The following is a 15297-nucleotide window of genomic DNA, read 5'->3' as shown; positions in this document are numbered from 1 at the left end:
GGATTTCACTCCTGTACCTAATATAGTGGTCACTGAGTGTAAGTAAAACAAAGTTCTTGAACTGGCAGGACTTGAATCAACATTCCTTGAAACACTGATTCCTTTCAAAAAGACAAAACATTCTTCCATTAATTCACCTGAAATTTCAATGAAGTTCAGCCCACTCACATTTATTATACTAACCTGAATGTGTACGCATGTGCCTGGTCAGATGAGTTTTCTGAGAACTGGAGTAAGGACATTGTGGGCATTTGTATGGCCGTTCACCTGTAAAGAAACACACAATTAAATAGAAAATGCTACTGTAGTTTGGAGGTTGAAAACTTTACATTGGGTTACTCAAACTGTGCTCCAGGAACCTCACCCAATCCGGTCTTTAGTAGCAACTGGATATTTGCCATAGTTCTCACTTTGTTGTATATATCTTGGAGATGGAGAAGGTTGGTTACAATTACTGTGATAAACGAATCCTCAACTAAGCTCATAAAAAGATTAACAAGAACAAAGATTTAAGGTTTCCAGAAGTCTCTGCAATGGACCTACAAAGCTCCACAACAAAAAGGAAAGCTAAAATATCTGTTTACACAGAATCTTCTGAAGCACAAGCTCATTGTTTCATCAATCCAGTGTCATCACTAAGCTTTGTGTAACACATTCCAATATCACAATAGCCAGTTTAAAAATAATCAAAATATAGGCTCCTACCTCTTCGACATAGGATGCTTTGAAAACTACGTACCTGCAATCTGCGCTGAAGCGTAGAGTACAAAACCTCAGGATTCCCTACATTAACTACCAGCTACAGTATATACTGTACTTAGAGGTTTTAGTCACTTTTATGATACAGGATATGCAGAAACAATTTTCACAATGAGAAATTCTACGAACAGCATTATGATAATAACCAAATAGTCTGCTCTCAATGATAACATAGTATTAAATAACACAGGTCAGGGTACTTTTAATATTTTTACTCAAAATAATGTATTAAATCTGGTTTAAAAGCATACTGTAAATATATTCCAACTGAATTAATTTTTTTTAATGTTTCCATCACTTTCGCCATGACTAGTCACACTCACTTTTTCCATAAAGTTTAGCAACACATATCCTAACCCCAAAAAAAATCTACTAAGAATAAAATAAAACCTGATCAATGCTAGTACAATGCTCTGATACATTTCTACTAAAGCTAGAAAGAACTTTATCATGCGGAGCACAGGTGCCATATTAGATTTTGAATTATTTAAAATAACTTCCTAGAGAGTCTCAAATAATCTCTTTCTGGCAGATCAGATTCCCAGAGAAAAGGACCTTCAACTGCCTGGAGAAAAGGTAGAACTAGTTTCCCTTTCATTTCAGCCTTCACATGCAGTCAGGAGATAGGCACAGCCATATTTACTGGAAAATTATGAACAGGTTTCCAATTCCCAACTCAAAAGTTCAAATTTTTAAAATCAAAGTATGTGCACCACATACAACCAGGAGATTCATTTCCATGCAGGCAGTCACTAAACAAAGAAAAACACAATAGAATCCACAAAAAAAAACCCACACGCAAGACAGACCAACAAATCTCTAATGTACAAAATCATGTAAATAGTAAAAAAAATTGAACAAATACACAGAATGCTAGCTGCAGAGTTCCCGAAAGTAAGTCCACAGCTGCACCTTTTCCTTCTCCTGACCTGCCAGATTCTTCCTTTACTCTACTTTTCGTTCACTATGGAGTTACCCCTCCATCCCATTGACTGCAACCTCTTATACTGTTCCAAAGAAGCATCACCGTTTTCTATTTTCATTTATGTCAGTGAAAATAGGAAGAGAAAGGTTTCAGTGTTGTTGGAACAACCTGCTTCAGATGACCATTATTTGGTTTGCGGAGACTAAGCGTAAAGGGACAGTGCACAATTAATGGCAGTTTCCTTTAACAATGATGGTGTACAGAGGAATCTAGGGCCCCAAGTCCTCAGTCCCTGAAAATGGCTGCACAGGTTGATAGGGTGGTAACAAAGGCATATGGCATGCTAGCCTTTGGGAACATGCTATTAAAGAGGTTAGACAAACTTGGGTTGTTTTCTCTGGGGCACCAGAGGCTGAGGGGAGATCTGATAGAGGTTTATGAGATTATGGTAGAATAGACACCTGGTAGCTTTTTGCTGGGGTCATAATGTCTAACACTAGAAAGTGTTTATTTAAGGTGGGGTTGGGGGGGGATGGGTGTTTAGTTTTTACACAGTGGGTGCCTGGAATATGCTGCCAGGGGCAGTAGTGGAAACAAATATGATAGATTTATTAGGCTCTTCGATAGGCACATGAATGTGCAAGATAATGGGGGAATATAAGCATTGCTCTACTTCCTTCGAAGTTTGTGAAGATTCGGCATGCCATCTAAAACTTCGACAAACTTCTATAGATGCATGGTGGAGAGTAAATTGACTGGCTAGAACATGACCTGGTATGGAAACACCAATGCCCCCGAACAGAAAATCCCACAAAAGTCGTGGATATGGCCCAGTCCATCACGGGTAAAGCCCTCCCACCATTGAGCACATCTACACAGAGCATGGTCATAGGAAAGAAGCATCTATCATCACACACCCCCACCATCCAGGCCATGTTCTCTTCCTGCTGCTGCCATCAGGAAGGTGGTAAAAGATCCTCAGGACCCACACCACCAGGTTTCAAGAACAGTTATTACCCCTCAATCATCAGGCTCTTAAACCAGCGTGGATAGCTTCACTCACCCCATCAATGAACTGTTTCAACAACTCACTTCAAAGACTCATCATCACATGTTCTCGATACTTATTGCTTATTATTTTATCTCTTTTTGTATTTATTTTATATTGGGACAGTCTTTTATTGAATCTATTGTGTTTTTTGTATTTACTGTTGAATCCTCATATGAAAATGAATCTCGGTTCAATATTTTAACATATATGTGCTTTGGGTAATGGGGGACTTTGCTTACACAGAAGAGATTAATTTAGTTGGGCCTTTAATTAGCTATTCCAGTACTGTACTATGTCCCAAACCACTAGAGTACAAAGACAAATCATAGGAGCTATAGGACAGGCAATGTAAAGACTGGTTCAGCAGGTAGACTTTAAGAAAATTGCAACATGGTACAGGATGTTTTGGAGGTCTGGTGTGGGGTGAAGGGGCTAAGCAAAACGAACTGTGTTGGTGGGAGAGCCCAGTGCTTGATAAATAAGATTTCACTGAGAGCTGTGGGGCTGGAGATCAGTCACTTGCAGTAAACACTAACACTGTCACTTTGATAGACCAGAAGGTAATGAAGGCTAACAAGCAATTTTGTGGGAGAACAATTCTAGTTATTGCAGGCAATGTTTATAGCAGTTGCATTGAGCATACACCTATAACGGATAGCCACCCCAACTGTAAAAGCTAAACCATGCTAAAACAGTCATTCTGTAACCAAATTATACTGGAGCAGGCTACTCTTAAAGCATTCTTGAATTTCTTCAGCCTCACAGGGGAGGGGCAGAAAATGTTACAGCTTTGTCCACATGACTTGGCAATCAATCCTTTCCACAGTTAAACCATCAGCAAGCGAAACAGGAAAGAGTATAAAGCAACAAATATTTTGAAGAGGTTGAGGCTGTCAGAATAGCAACAAAATTCAGTGACAAGGTATAGGGGAGAAGGCACTAAATCCTAATGAACAGTTATATAGACAGTTATTCTTTGATACCAATTAAATTGTTATTATTGAGTCATGAATCCGAATATGGAGTGGCTTGGTAGCATAGTGGTTAGCACAATGCTTTACAGTAGAGGCGACCCAGCTTCAATTCCCACCATTGCCTATGGGGAGTTTTGTGTTCTCCCTGTGAACACTTAGGTTTCCTCTGGAAGCTATGTTTTCCTCCCACATTGCAAAGATGTATCAGTTGATAGTTTAATTGGCCATTGTAAATTCTCCTGTGATTAGGATAATGACCAAATCAGGTTGCTGGGCGGTATAGCCTGAAGGGGTGAAAAGGCCTATTCTGCACTATAGCTCAATAAAATAAATAAATCACTGACAGCCAATTATTTCACATGACTGAAATATTACATTGGGTGTGAACAAATGAACAATGGCATGCATCCCTGCAGAAAGTTAATATATAGTGATCAGAAATAGGGACTTCGGCTAATATTATCTTTGCTGAAGATATCAATAGCAATTGTATCATTTCCTACCTCTTAAAATCGGTTAACAAGAATTAAGGGATTGAATACGAGTTTAAAGTAATCAAAAATAAACAGATAAATTACTACCATCTATGCATTGTTAGTGTCGCTCATTCCACTTCTACCGTTGATTGAAAACTGGCTCAGCTATAAGGAGAATACACAAGTCAATTGCGTGATAAGCATTGGTATTGATATTTCATGATTTTTCTCCGATTAATCAGTATATGCAAAAGTGTGAAGATTCCAATCATTATGGACAAGAACAAATAGAGAGAACTAGATGGCTGATAAGATAGAGGGCCATTGATTTAGAAAACTCATTTCCTAATTCAAGACATCCATCAAAAACCTAATACATAGATCAAAGAGGCAACCGACTACAGAATCTATAGAATCTAGAACAAATAAAATAGGACCATAAGACATAGGAGCAGAATTATGCCATTCGGCCCATCAAGTCTACTTTATTATCCCTCGCAACCTAATTCTCTCACCCTCTCCCCATAACCTTTGACGCCCTGACTAATCAAGAATCTCCATTTTAAAAATACCAAATGACATGGCCGCCACAGCAGTCTGTGTCAATGAATTCCACAGATTCACCATCTTCTGGATAAAGAAATCCTTCTTCACCCCAGTTCCAAATAGACAATCCTCTCTTTTGACTGTGCCCTCTGGACCAACTTCCCCACTATATGAAACATCCTTCCCACATTCACTCTGTCTAGACCTTTCAATCACCGATAGCTTTCAATGAGAACCATTCTTCTAGATTTCAAAGAGTACAAACCCAGAGCCATCAAACGCTCCTCACAGGTTAATCCTTTCATTCCTGGAATCATTCTCATGAACCTCCTCTGAAGCCTCTCCAATGCCAGCATATCTTCAAAAAGTTCAAAGGTCATTTAACATCAAAGTATAAAACTTGAAATCCTTCTTCTCCGAGTAGCCATGAAACCAAGGAAAAAAACCAGCAACATGATCATCAACCCCCAAATCCCCCCTCCCCACACAAAAACAAATAAAAGCAGAACAGGCACATCAACCCCCAAAACACCCTCCATGCACAAGAAACAAGAAAGATCAGGAGAAAAATACAGAATATAAAATAGATAAAGGGCCCAAAACTGCTTACAATACTGCTAGTGTGGTCTGATCAATGCCTTATAAAGTCTCTATATTACATCCCTGCTCTTATATTCTAGTCTTCTCAATATGAATGATAACATTGCATTTATCTTCCTTAACACCGATTCAACCCGCAAGGTAACCTTCAAGGAATCCTGCACAAGGACCTCCAAGTCCCTCTGTACCTCTGATTTCTGAATTTTCTCCCCGTTTACAAAACAGTCTGCTTTCATTCCCTTTACCAAAGTGCAAGACCAAACACTTCTTTGCCCATTCTTCTAATATGTCTAAGTTCTTTTGCAGACTCCCTGCTTCCTCAACACTACCTACCTCTCCACCTATCTTCATATTTTCCGCAAACATGGCTACAGAGCCATCAATTCCATCATCCAAATCATTTACATATAACATGAAAAGAAGCAGTCCTGACACCGACTCCTATGGAACACCACTAGTCAAAAATAATCTGCCGGAGCAACTCAGTGAATTGAGCAGAATCTGTAAGGGGAAAAAGGGTTTGTCTTAGAGCTAAACCCACTATTTATGTAGATTACATCATGCTGCGCAATGAAAAAACACTTTTAATATTTATTTCTTGGTCTTTTCTGATTCAGCAGGAAGAGGTATCTGCAAACTAAGGAGGTACTGTACATGTACTAAAGGTCATAAAAAAGTACTTAATTCATTATATAAAGAAAAAAGGAAGAAAAAATGAGTAATAAAGTAAAAGAGACAAGAATATTTATCAACAAATCACTAAGCCACTCCACACAATATACAGCCAGAGGGAACTGCAAGATGCCTGAAAGCTTTTCCAATGTCTCTCTTTTTCATAAACACAAAATACTCTGCAGGTGCTGGAAATTCAAAGCAACACACACTAAATGCCAGGGGAACTCAGCAGGACAGGCAGCATCTATGATGAGGAATAAATAGTCAATCAGGCCAAGACCCTTCATCCATTGCTGTGGACTAGTTGCCTTGTACTTTCTCAAAACATCCCCATATTACAGGCTGATACCATTTTGTCTTAGACTTCCATTTTGTGTTACATACTTCAGCACATACCAAGGAAGACTCAAATTTAACTCTTTCCTTACATGCTGACATACCCTTCTCCCAATTTCTCCATTTCCACCACATCTGCTCTACCAATAAGCCCTTCCATTCCAGATCTGAAATATCATTGTTCATGAAATGCAGCTTCCCTTCTGTGTAGGGTGATGGAACATCCTGTCACATTTTCTGTTTCTCAGACTTGTTTTCACACCCCTCTCTTCCAAACAGAAGACAGAGAGTTCCCCTTGTCTTCACCTTTCTCCCTACCAGCCTCCTCATCCAGCATATCCATCACCCCTCATCACTTCCACCAGTAGCAACAAGATCCCACCAATAGCCACACCTTATCCTCCCTACCTTGTGAAGAGTCAAGGTAGGTTATTTGCCTCAGGTTTTTTTTGGCTGAAAATGCTTACAAATCTTTTAGCTGTATCACTTGTACAAAGTGCTATATTCTTCAATGTTTAAGCTGAAGATGTGTTCTTTGAGCTGATCTCTCCTGTAAACTGATTCCACAGGATTTAAACAAGTTACCCCTCATTAGGGTTGTGGTGGTGGTAGTTACTCATACCTTTGCTGTTCTGCCCTCCAATTAGCCTTTTCTAATCTTGGAAAGAGGTGTTAGTTGTCCACTCAGCAATGCCCCTTATCATCTTCCTAGCTCATTCAACCTTTCCTCACAAGCCATATTTTCTATTCCAGACAGCATATTGTAAATCTGCTCTGCACTTGCACTAAAGTTTCCACAGCCTTCCTATATGAGGTGACCAGAACTGAACACAATACTCCAAATATGATTTAAGAAGAGTTCTAGAGTCTGCAACATTACTTCACAGTTCCTGAACTCAATCCCCCGATTAGAAACATAGAACGAAATATAGAAAACCTACAGCACACTACAGGTCCTTCAGCCCACAATGCTGTGCCGAACATGTACTTACTTTAGGAACTACCTAGGGTTACCCATAGCCCTCTATTTTTCTAAGCTCCATGTACCTATCCAAGAGTCTCTTAAAAGACCCTATTATATCCACCTCCACCACCATCACCGGCAGCCCATTCCACACACTCACCACTCTCTGCGTAAAAAACTTACCCGACATCTCCTTTGTACCTACTTCCAAGCACCTTAAAACTGTGCCCTCTCATTTCCCATTTCAGCCCTGGGAAAAAGCCTCTGACTATCCACACGATTAATGCCTCTCATCATCTTATACACCTCTATCAAGTCACCTCTCATCTTCCATTGCTCTAAGGAGAAAAGGCCAAGTTCACTCAACCTATTCTCATAAGGCATGCTCCCCAATCCAGGCAACATCCTTGTAAATCTCCTCTGCACCCTTTCTATAGTTTTCACAGCCTTCCTATAGTGAGGTGACCAGAACTGAGCACAGTACTCCAAGTGGGGTCTGACCAGGGTCCTGTATAGCTATAACATTACCTCTAGGCTTTTGAATTCAGTCCCACAGATGAAGGCCAATACACCATATGCTTTCTTAACCACACAGTCAACCTGCGCAGCAGCTTTGAGTGGTCTATGGACTTGGACCCCAAGATCCCTCTGATCCTCCACACTGCCAAGAGTCTTATCATTAATATTATATTCTGCCATTATATTTGACCTACCAAAATGAACCACCTCACATTTATCTGGGTTAAACTCTAATCTACCACTTCTGAAAGCTAATACATCATACACCTTCATAACTACCCTATCAACTTGCAGGACGATTTTAAGGGACCTATGGACGTGGACCCCCAAGAATCTTCTGTTCCTCCACACCATTTTGAATCCTGTACTCTGCCTTTGGACATGTTTGACTTTGGACATGTATCACTTCATACTTTTCCGGATTGAACTGCATCTGCCACTGCTCAGCCCAGCTCTGTATGCTGTCAATGTTCTGTTGTAACCCACATCAACTTTCATACTATTCACAGCACCAAGGGGGAATGCTTGCTTGAATGTGAGTGAGGTACATAATGAGTACTTTGCTTCAGTATTTGCCAAGGAAAAGGATAGGGAGGATCAACAGATCAGTGCTCTGTATAAATAAGTTAGGGTGTTTAGAGGTCAAGGAGAAGGACGTGTTGGGCCTCCAAATGAGTATTAAGGTGGTGAAGTCTCCAGGGGCTGGTGAGGTTTACCCCAGGTTATTGAAGGAGGCAAGAGATGAGATTGCTCGGCCCTTGGGCAGTATCTCTGTGTCCACTCTAGCCACAGGCAAGGGGCTAATGTTGTACTTCCATTTAAGAAGGAAGCAAGGGAAAATCCTGGGAACTATAGACCGGTGAGTCTCATGCCAGTTGTAGGGAAATTGCTGGAGAAAATTCTTAAGGATAGGATATAAGAGTACCTGGAAACCCATGGTCTAATTAGGGAGAGCCAGTGCAGCTTTGTGGATGCAGGTCATGCCTTAGAAACTCCACTGAGTTTTTTGGCAAGGTGACGAGAGAGATTGGCAAGGGTAGGGCAATGGATGTTGTCTACATGGATTTCAGTAAGGTGCTTGACAAAGTCCCTCATGGAAATCTAATCCAGAAGATTAAGATGCATGGGATCCATGGTGACTTGGCTGCTTAGATTCAGAACTGGCTTGCGCATAGAAGACAGTGTGTAGTGGTTGAAGGGACTTATTTGAGCTGGAGGTCTGTAATTAGAGGAGTTCTGCAGGGATCTGTGCTAGGAGCTCTGCTGCTTGTGATGAATATAAATGACCTGGATGAAAATGTATAAGGGTAGGTTAGTAAGTTTGCAGATGATACCACGATTAGCAGAGCTGTGGATAGTGTAGAAGACTGGCAAAGAATACAGCACGTTATAGACAAGTTGCACATATGGGCTAAGAAATGGTTGATGAAGTTTAACCCAGATGTGAGGTGTTAAGGCTGATTTATACTTCTGCGTTAACTCGACACTGTAGGCACGGCGTTACCACGGACCCTACACAGAGCCTATGCAGATCCCTACGTTGTAGCCTGACGCGCACCTCTCCCAAAATGTAACTACGCGACGCAGCAATGCAGACCACAACAACTGTGATTGGTCAGCCTGGTAGCATCGCATTTCCTCCCACGCTGCAATAGCTTCCCATTGGGCGACTGAAGGGCAGGGAAGGAACTCTGGCTGCAATGCTTTCCATAAAGCTTTATAGACCTCCGAAATTATGGAGGACACATTTCGCTTTTATGAAAAAAGACTTTTTATGAAAAAAGAGTTTAAACTTGTTTACCTCGAGAAAGACTACCATAACCATGAAGCCTTGCGCGGGCAGGTGTGTGCGCATGCGCGATGTGCCCGAATTGCAGAGCGACACAGACACACCAACGCACAAGTATAAATGCTCACAATGTGCATAGGCCACTTGCATAGCTTGCAGCATCGAGTTGACACAGAAGTATAAATCAGCCTTTAAACCTCAGTAGGGCAAATGCAAGGAGGCAATATACTGTTGAGGGCAAGGCAGACCTTGGGATCAAAGTACATGCTCCCTGAAACACACACAAAATGCTGGAGGAACTCAGCAGGCCAGGCAGCATCTATGGGAAAAAGCAGAGTCAACATTTCGGGCCAAGACTCTTCATCATGACTGGAGAAAAAAAAAAGATGAGGAGTCAGCATCAGAAAGTGGAAGGAGGGGAAGAAGAAACACATGGTGATTGGTGAAACTGGAGGTGGGGGATGGAGTGAAGTAAAGAGCTGAGAAGTTGATTGGTGAAAAATACAGGGCTGCAGAAGGGTGAATCTAATCAGAGAGGGCAGAAGGCCATGGATGAAAGAACAGGGAAGGAGGAGCACCAAAGGGAGGTGATGCACAGGTAAGGAGACAAGGTGAGAGATGGAAATGGGAATGGAGAATGGTAAGAGCAGGGATTATCAGAAGTTTGAGAAATCGATGTTCATGCCATCAGGTTGGAGGCTACCCAGATGAAATATAAGGTGCTGCTCCTCCAACCTGAGTGTGGCCTCATCGTTATAGTAGAGGAGGCCATAGACTGACATGTTGGAATGAAAATGGGAAGTGGAATCGAAGGGTGGCCACTGGAAGATCCTGCTTTTTCTGGTAGACGGAGCACTCTCCCAATCTACATCAGGTCTCACCAATATACAGGAGGCCACACTGGAAGCACCAGATACAGTAGATGACCCCAAAAGGCTTACAGGTGAAGTACTGCCTGACCTGGAAGGACTGTTTGGGGGCCTGAATGGTAGTGAGGGAGGAGGTGTAGGGAAGGTGCAGCTCTTGTTCTGCTTGCAAGGGTAAGTGCCAGGAGGGAGATCAGTGGGGGGTGGGGAGAGAACGAATGGACAAGGGAGTCGCGTAGGGAGCAACCCCTGTGGAAAACAGAAAGTGAGGGGGGAACGGAAAGATGCACTCGGTGATGGGTTCCTGATGGAGATGGTAAATGTTATGGAGAATTGTGCGCTGAACGCGGAGGCTAGTGGAGTGCTGAAAATTCTTTGAAACTTCTGCCACCTCCAATGGGATCCCATCACCAAGCACGCTTCACTCTCTCCCACCCTCCCACACACACACACTTTCTGCTTTCCACATGCGACTCCCTTGCCCATTCACCCTTCCCCACTGATCTCCCTTCTGGCACATCCTTGCAATCAGAACAAGTGCTACACCTGCCCCTACACTATCATTCAAGGCCCTAAACAGTCCTTCCAGGTAAGGCGACACTTCACCTGTGTGTCTGTTGGAATCATCTACCGTATCCAGTGGTTCTGGTGTGGTTTCCTGTATATCGGTGAGACCCTTTGTAGATTGGGAGACTGCTTTGCCAAGCAACTACACTCCATCCACCAGAAAAAAAAACGGGATCTCTCAGTGGCCACCCATTTTAATTTCACTTCTCCTTCCCATTACAACATGTCAGTCCATGGTCTCATTCAAGTTGGAGGAGCAACACATTATGTTCCCTCTGGGTAGCCTCCAACCTGATGGCATGAACATCAATTTCTCAAACTACTGGTAATGCCTCCCCCCTTTCACCATCCCCATTCTCTTTTCCTCATCACACATTATTTCCATTCCTGCCTATCACCCCCCTCTAGTGTTCCTCCCCCTTTTCTTTCTTCCATGGCCTTTTGAATTCTCCTATCAGATGTCCCCTTCTCCAGCCCTGCATCTCTTTCACCAATCAACTTCCCAGCTCTTTACTTCACCCCTCCCCACCACCCAGTTTCACCTATCACCTTCTGTTTCTGTCTCCCTCCCACCCCCTTTCTAACTCTCTCATCTTTTTCTCCAGAGTTGATGAAGGGTCTCAGCCGAAACATCAATTGTCGTCTTTTCCACAGATGCTGCCTGGCCTGCTGAGTTCCTCCAGCATTTTGCGTGTGTTGCTTGGATTTTAAGCATCTGCAGATTTTCATTTTTTGCCATAGCTCCTTGAAAGTGGCTCCACAGGTCAATAAGGTGGTTGAGAAGGCTTAAGGAATGCTTGCTTTTATTAGTCGAGGCACTGAGTTCAAAAGTCAAGATGTTAAGTTGTAACTTTATAAAACTCTGGTACGTTCTTATCTGCAGTATTGTATACAGTTCTGGTCACCCCACTATAGGAAGGATGTTGAGGCTTTGGAGAGGGTGCAGAAGAGGTTTACCAGAATGCTCCTGGTTTTGAGGGCATGTGCTATCACGAGAGGATGGATAAACTTGGGCTGTTTTCTCTGGAGCATCGGAGGCTGAGGGGAGATCTGATAAAGGCTTATAAGATTATAAAAGGCATAGATAGAGTAGGCAGGGAGTATCTGTTTCCCAGGATTGAAAAGTGTACTATCAGAGGGCGTGCATTGTAAGAGAGAGGGGATAGATTCAAGGGGGATATGGGGGCGGGGGGGCAAGTTTTTTTTACTCAGAGAGTCGTGGATGCCTGGAACCACTCTCCCACTTCATTTATAAAAATCATGAAGCTCAGGGGGCCCAGAACACTGATCTGCAGGTAGAATATGCTCCATCTACTACCATCTTCTGCCTTCTGTGGGCATACCAATTCTGAATCCACAAAGCATAATTTCCTTGGATCCCATCATTTTTGACTTTCTGCATAGGCCTGCTACAGGAAACCTTTGAAATGTCTTATTAAACTCCATATCCACCACATGCACAGGCTCTCGAGGCATGACCTGCCCCTCATAAATCCATGCTGACAAACCCTGTCTTTAAGAATCTTCTTCAATAGTTTGCCACCCTGACTTAAAACTCACTGGTCTTTAGTTCCCAGAATTATCCCTGTTACCTTTCTTGAACAAAGGAATATTTGCCAGCCACAAATAAGAGTAAATCTGTAGATGCTAGAAATCCAAGTAATACAAACAAAATGCTGGAGGAACTCAGCAGGCCAGGCAGCATCTATGGAAAAGAGTAAACAGACGAAGTTCTGGGCTGAAACCCTTCATTGGGACTGGTATTTTTGCCAGCCTTCATTCTTCAGGTGTTACTCCTGTAGAGAGGACGCAAAGATCATTGCTAGAGGTGCAGCAAACCCTTTCTTCAATTCCCATATAAGCTAGGGTATAGCCTTTCGAGTCCCAGAGACTCATCTATTCTAATATATTTCAAAGTTCCCAGCACATCCTCTTTCTTAACACCGACATGCTCCAGCATTATCTGCTTATTCTTCACTTTCCTCATATTCGTCAAGGTCCATCTCACTGGTTCATTAAAGACTTCAGCTAATTCCTCTGACTCCAGGCACTCATTTTCTCTTTTATCCCCAAATGTTTTTACACTCATTCTATATATCCTCCTTTACATAGGTGTACAATGCCTTGGGGTTTTCGTTAATCCTACTCACCAAAGGCTTCTCATGTCCTCTTTTAGCTCTCCTACATCCTTTCTTAAGCTCCTTCTTGCCAACCTTATAACTCCGTAGAGACTGTCAGATCCTTGTTTCCTAAATGCTAGGTACGCTAGGTTGTTTTCTGGCAAATGTGTATTGGTAAGTGGGAGGCTTTCAAAAGTGACATTGAGTAGACAAGGTTTGTATGTCCTTATCAGAATAAAAGGCTAGGATAATAGATTTAGGGACCTTGGTTTTCAAGAGATATTGAGGCCCTGGTTAAGAAAAAGAAGGTGCACAATGGGTGCAAGTAGGAACAAATGAAGTACTTGAGTACAAGGAATGCAAGACTTGAGGAGGAAATCAGGAATGCTAAAAGAAGGCATGAAGTTGCTCTAGCAGACAAGGCGAAGGAGAATCCTAAGAAATTCTACAGATATATTAACTAAAGGATAGCAAGAAACAAAATTAGACCTCTGGAAGATGAAAGTAATCTATGTGTGAAGCTGAAAGGGACGGAGGAGAACTTAAATGGATCTCTTGCATTGGTATTTACTCGGGAGATAGGCACAAAGTCTATAGAAGTGAGGCAAAGCAGCAAAGAGGTCATTGACCCAATACAGATTACAGAGGAGGTGGTGTTTGCTGTCTTGACACAAATTAGGGCAGATAAATCCCAGGGCCTAACAAGGTGTTCCCTCAGACCCTGTGGGAGGGCTATTGCAGAAATTGCAGGGGCTCAAACAGAGATATTTAAAACATCCTTAGCCACAAGTGAGATACCAGAGGATTGGACGATGGCTACTATCGTTTCATTGTTCAAGAAATGCTCTAAGAATAAGCCAGGAAATTATAGATCAGGGAGCCTGACATCAGTAGTAGAAAAGTTACTGAATGGTATTCTAAGGGGCCGGATTTTTAAGTATTTGGACAGACAGAGATTGATTAGCGATCATCAATACGGCTTTCTTTGTGAGTGGTAGGTCATGTCTAGCCAATCTTAAGAGTTTTTTTGAGGATGTTACCAGGAAACTTGACAAAGGTAAGGTAGAGGATGTTGTCTACATGGACTTTAGCAAGGCCTTTGACGAGGTTCCACATGGGAGGTTGGTCAAGAAGGTTCCGTCGCTTAGCATTCAAAATGAGGTAGCAAATTGGATTAGACATTGGCTTTGCAGAAGCCAGAGAGTGGTAGTAGATAGTTGCCTCTCTGCCTGTGACTAGCAGTGTACTGCAGGGATTGGTGCTGGGTCCATTGTTGTTTGTCATCTATACCAACAATCTGGATGATAATGTGGAAAACTAGATAAGCAAGTTTGTGTCTGACACCAGGACCGGATGTGTACTGGAGAGCGAGGAAGACTACCAAAGTGTGTAGCAGTATCTGGATCAGCTGGAACAATGGGCTGAAAGTGGCAGATGGAATTTAACGCAGACAAGTGTGAGGTGTTGTACTTTGGGAGGCCCAACCAACATAAGAATTACATGGTGAGCAGTAGGGCACCAAGCGATCTGGGAATATAGATCCATAATTCCTTGAATGTGGCATCATAGGTAGGTAGGGCCATAAAGAAAAATTTTGGCAAATTGGCCTTCAGGAATCAATGTATTGAGTACAGGAGATGGGATGCTATATTGAAATTGTATAAAACAATGGCGAAGCCTAATTTGGGGTATCATGTTCAGCTTTTGGTCACCTACCTTCAGGAAAGGTGTAAATAAGATTGAAAGAATGCAGAGAAAATTAACAAGGATGCCGCTGGGACTTGAGGACCCAAGTTGTAAGAAAAGATTGAATAGCTTAGGACTTTAATCTCTAGAACATGGAAGACTGAGGGAAGATTTGATGGAGGTACACAAAATTATGAGTGAATAGAATAGGGTGAATGCAAGGAGGCTTTTTCCACTAGCTTTGCGTGAGATTACAACTGGAGGTCAAGGATTAAGGGTGAAAAATGAAATGTTTAAGGGGAACATGAGAGAAAACTTCCTCACTGTATGGAACGAGCTGCGAGCCAAAGTGGTGGATGCAGGTTTGATTTGAACATTTAAGAGAAATTTGGATAGGTACATGGATGGGAGGAATATGGAGGGCTACGGTCCACATGCAGGTCA

General features: G+C 42.3%; 1 protein-coding gene across 1 annotated transcript in view; it reads right to left on the bottom strand.

Annotated features, from left to right (window-relative positions):
• The window catches only part of rest (RE1-silencing transcription factor), a 44035-nt gene that overhangs the window by 14740 nt on the left and 13998 nt on the right, over positions 1–15297 (bottom strand). Inside the window, exon 3 of the mRNA XM_063069092.1 lies at positions 184–267. Coding sequence (XP_062925162.1) covers positions 184–267 — 84 coding nt within the window. The remainder of the gene's footprint in view (positions 1–183; positions 268–15297) is intronic.

The sequence above is a fragment of the Mobula hypostoma genome, chromosome 16 (genome assembly GCF_963921235.1).
Source record: "Mobula hypostoma chromosome 16, sMobHyp1.1, whole genome shotgun sequence".
Lineage (NCBI taxonomy): Eukaryota > Metazoa > Chordata > Chondrichthyes > Myliobatiformes > Myliobatidae > Mobula > Mobula hypostoma.
This window is presented reverse-complemented; position numbering and strand designations above follow the sequence as displayed.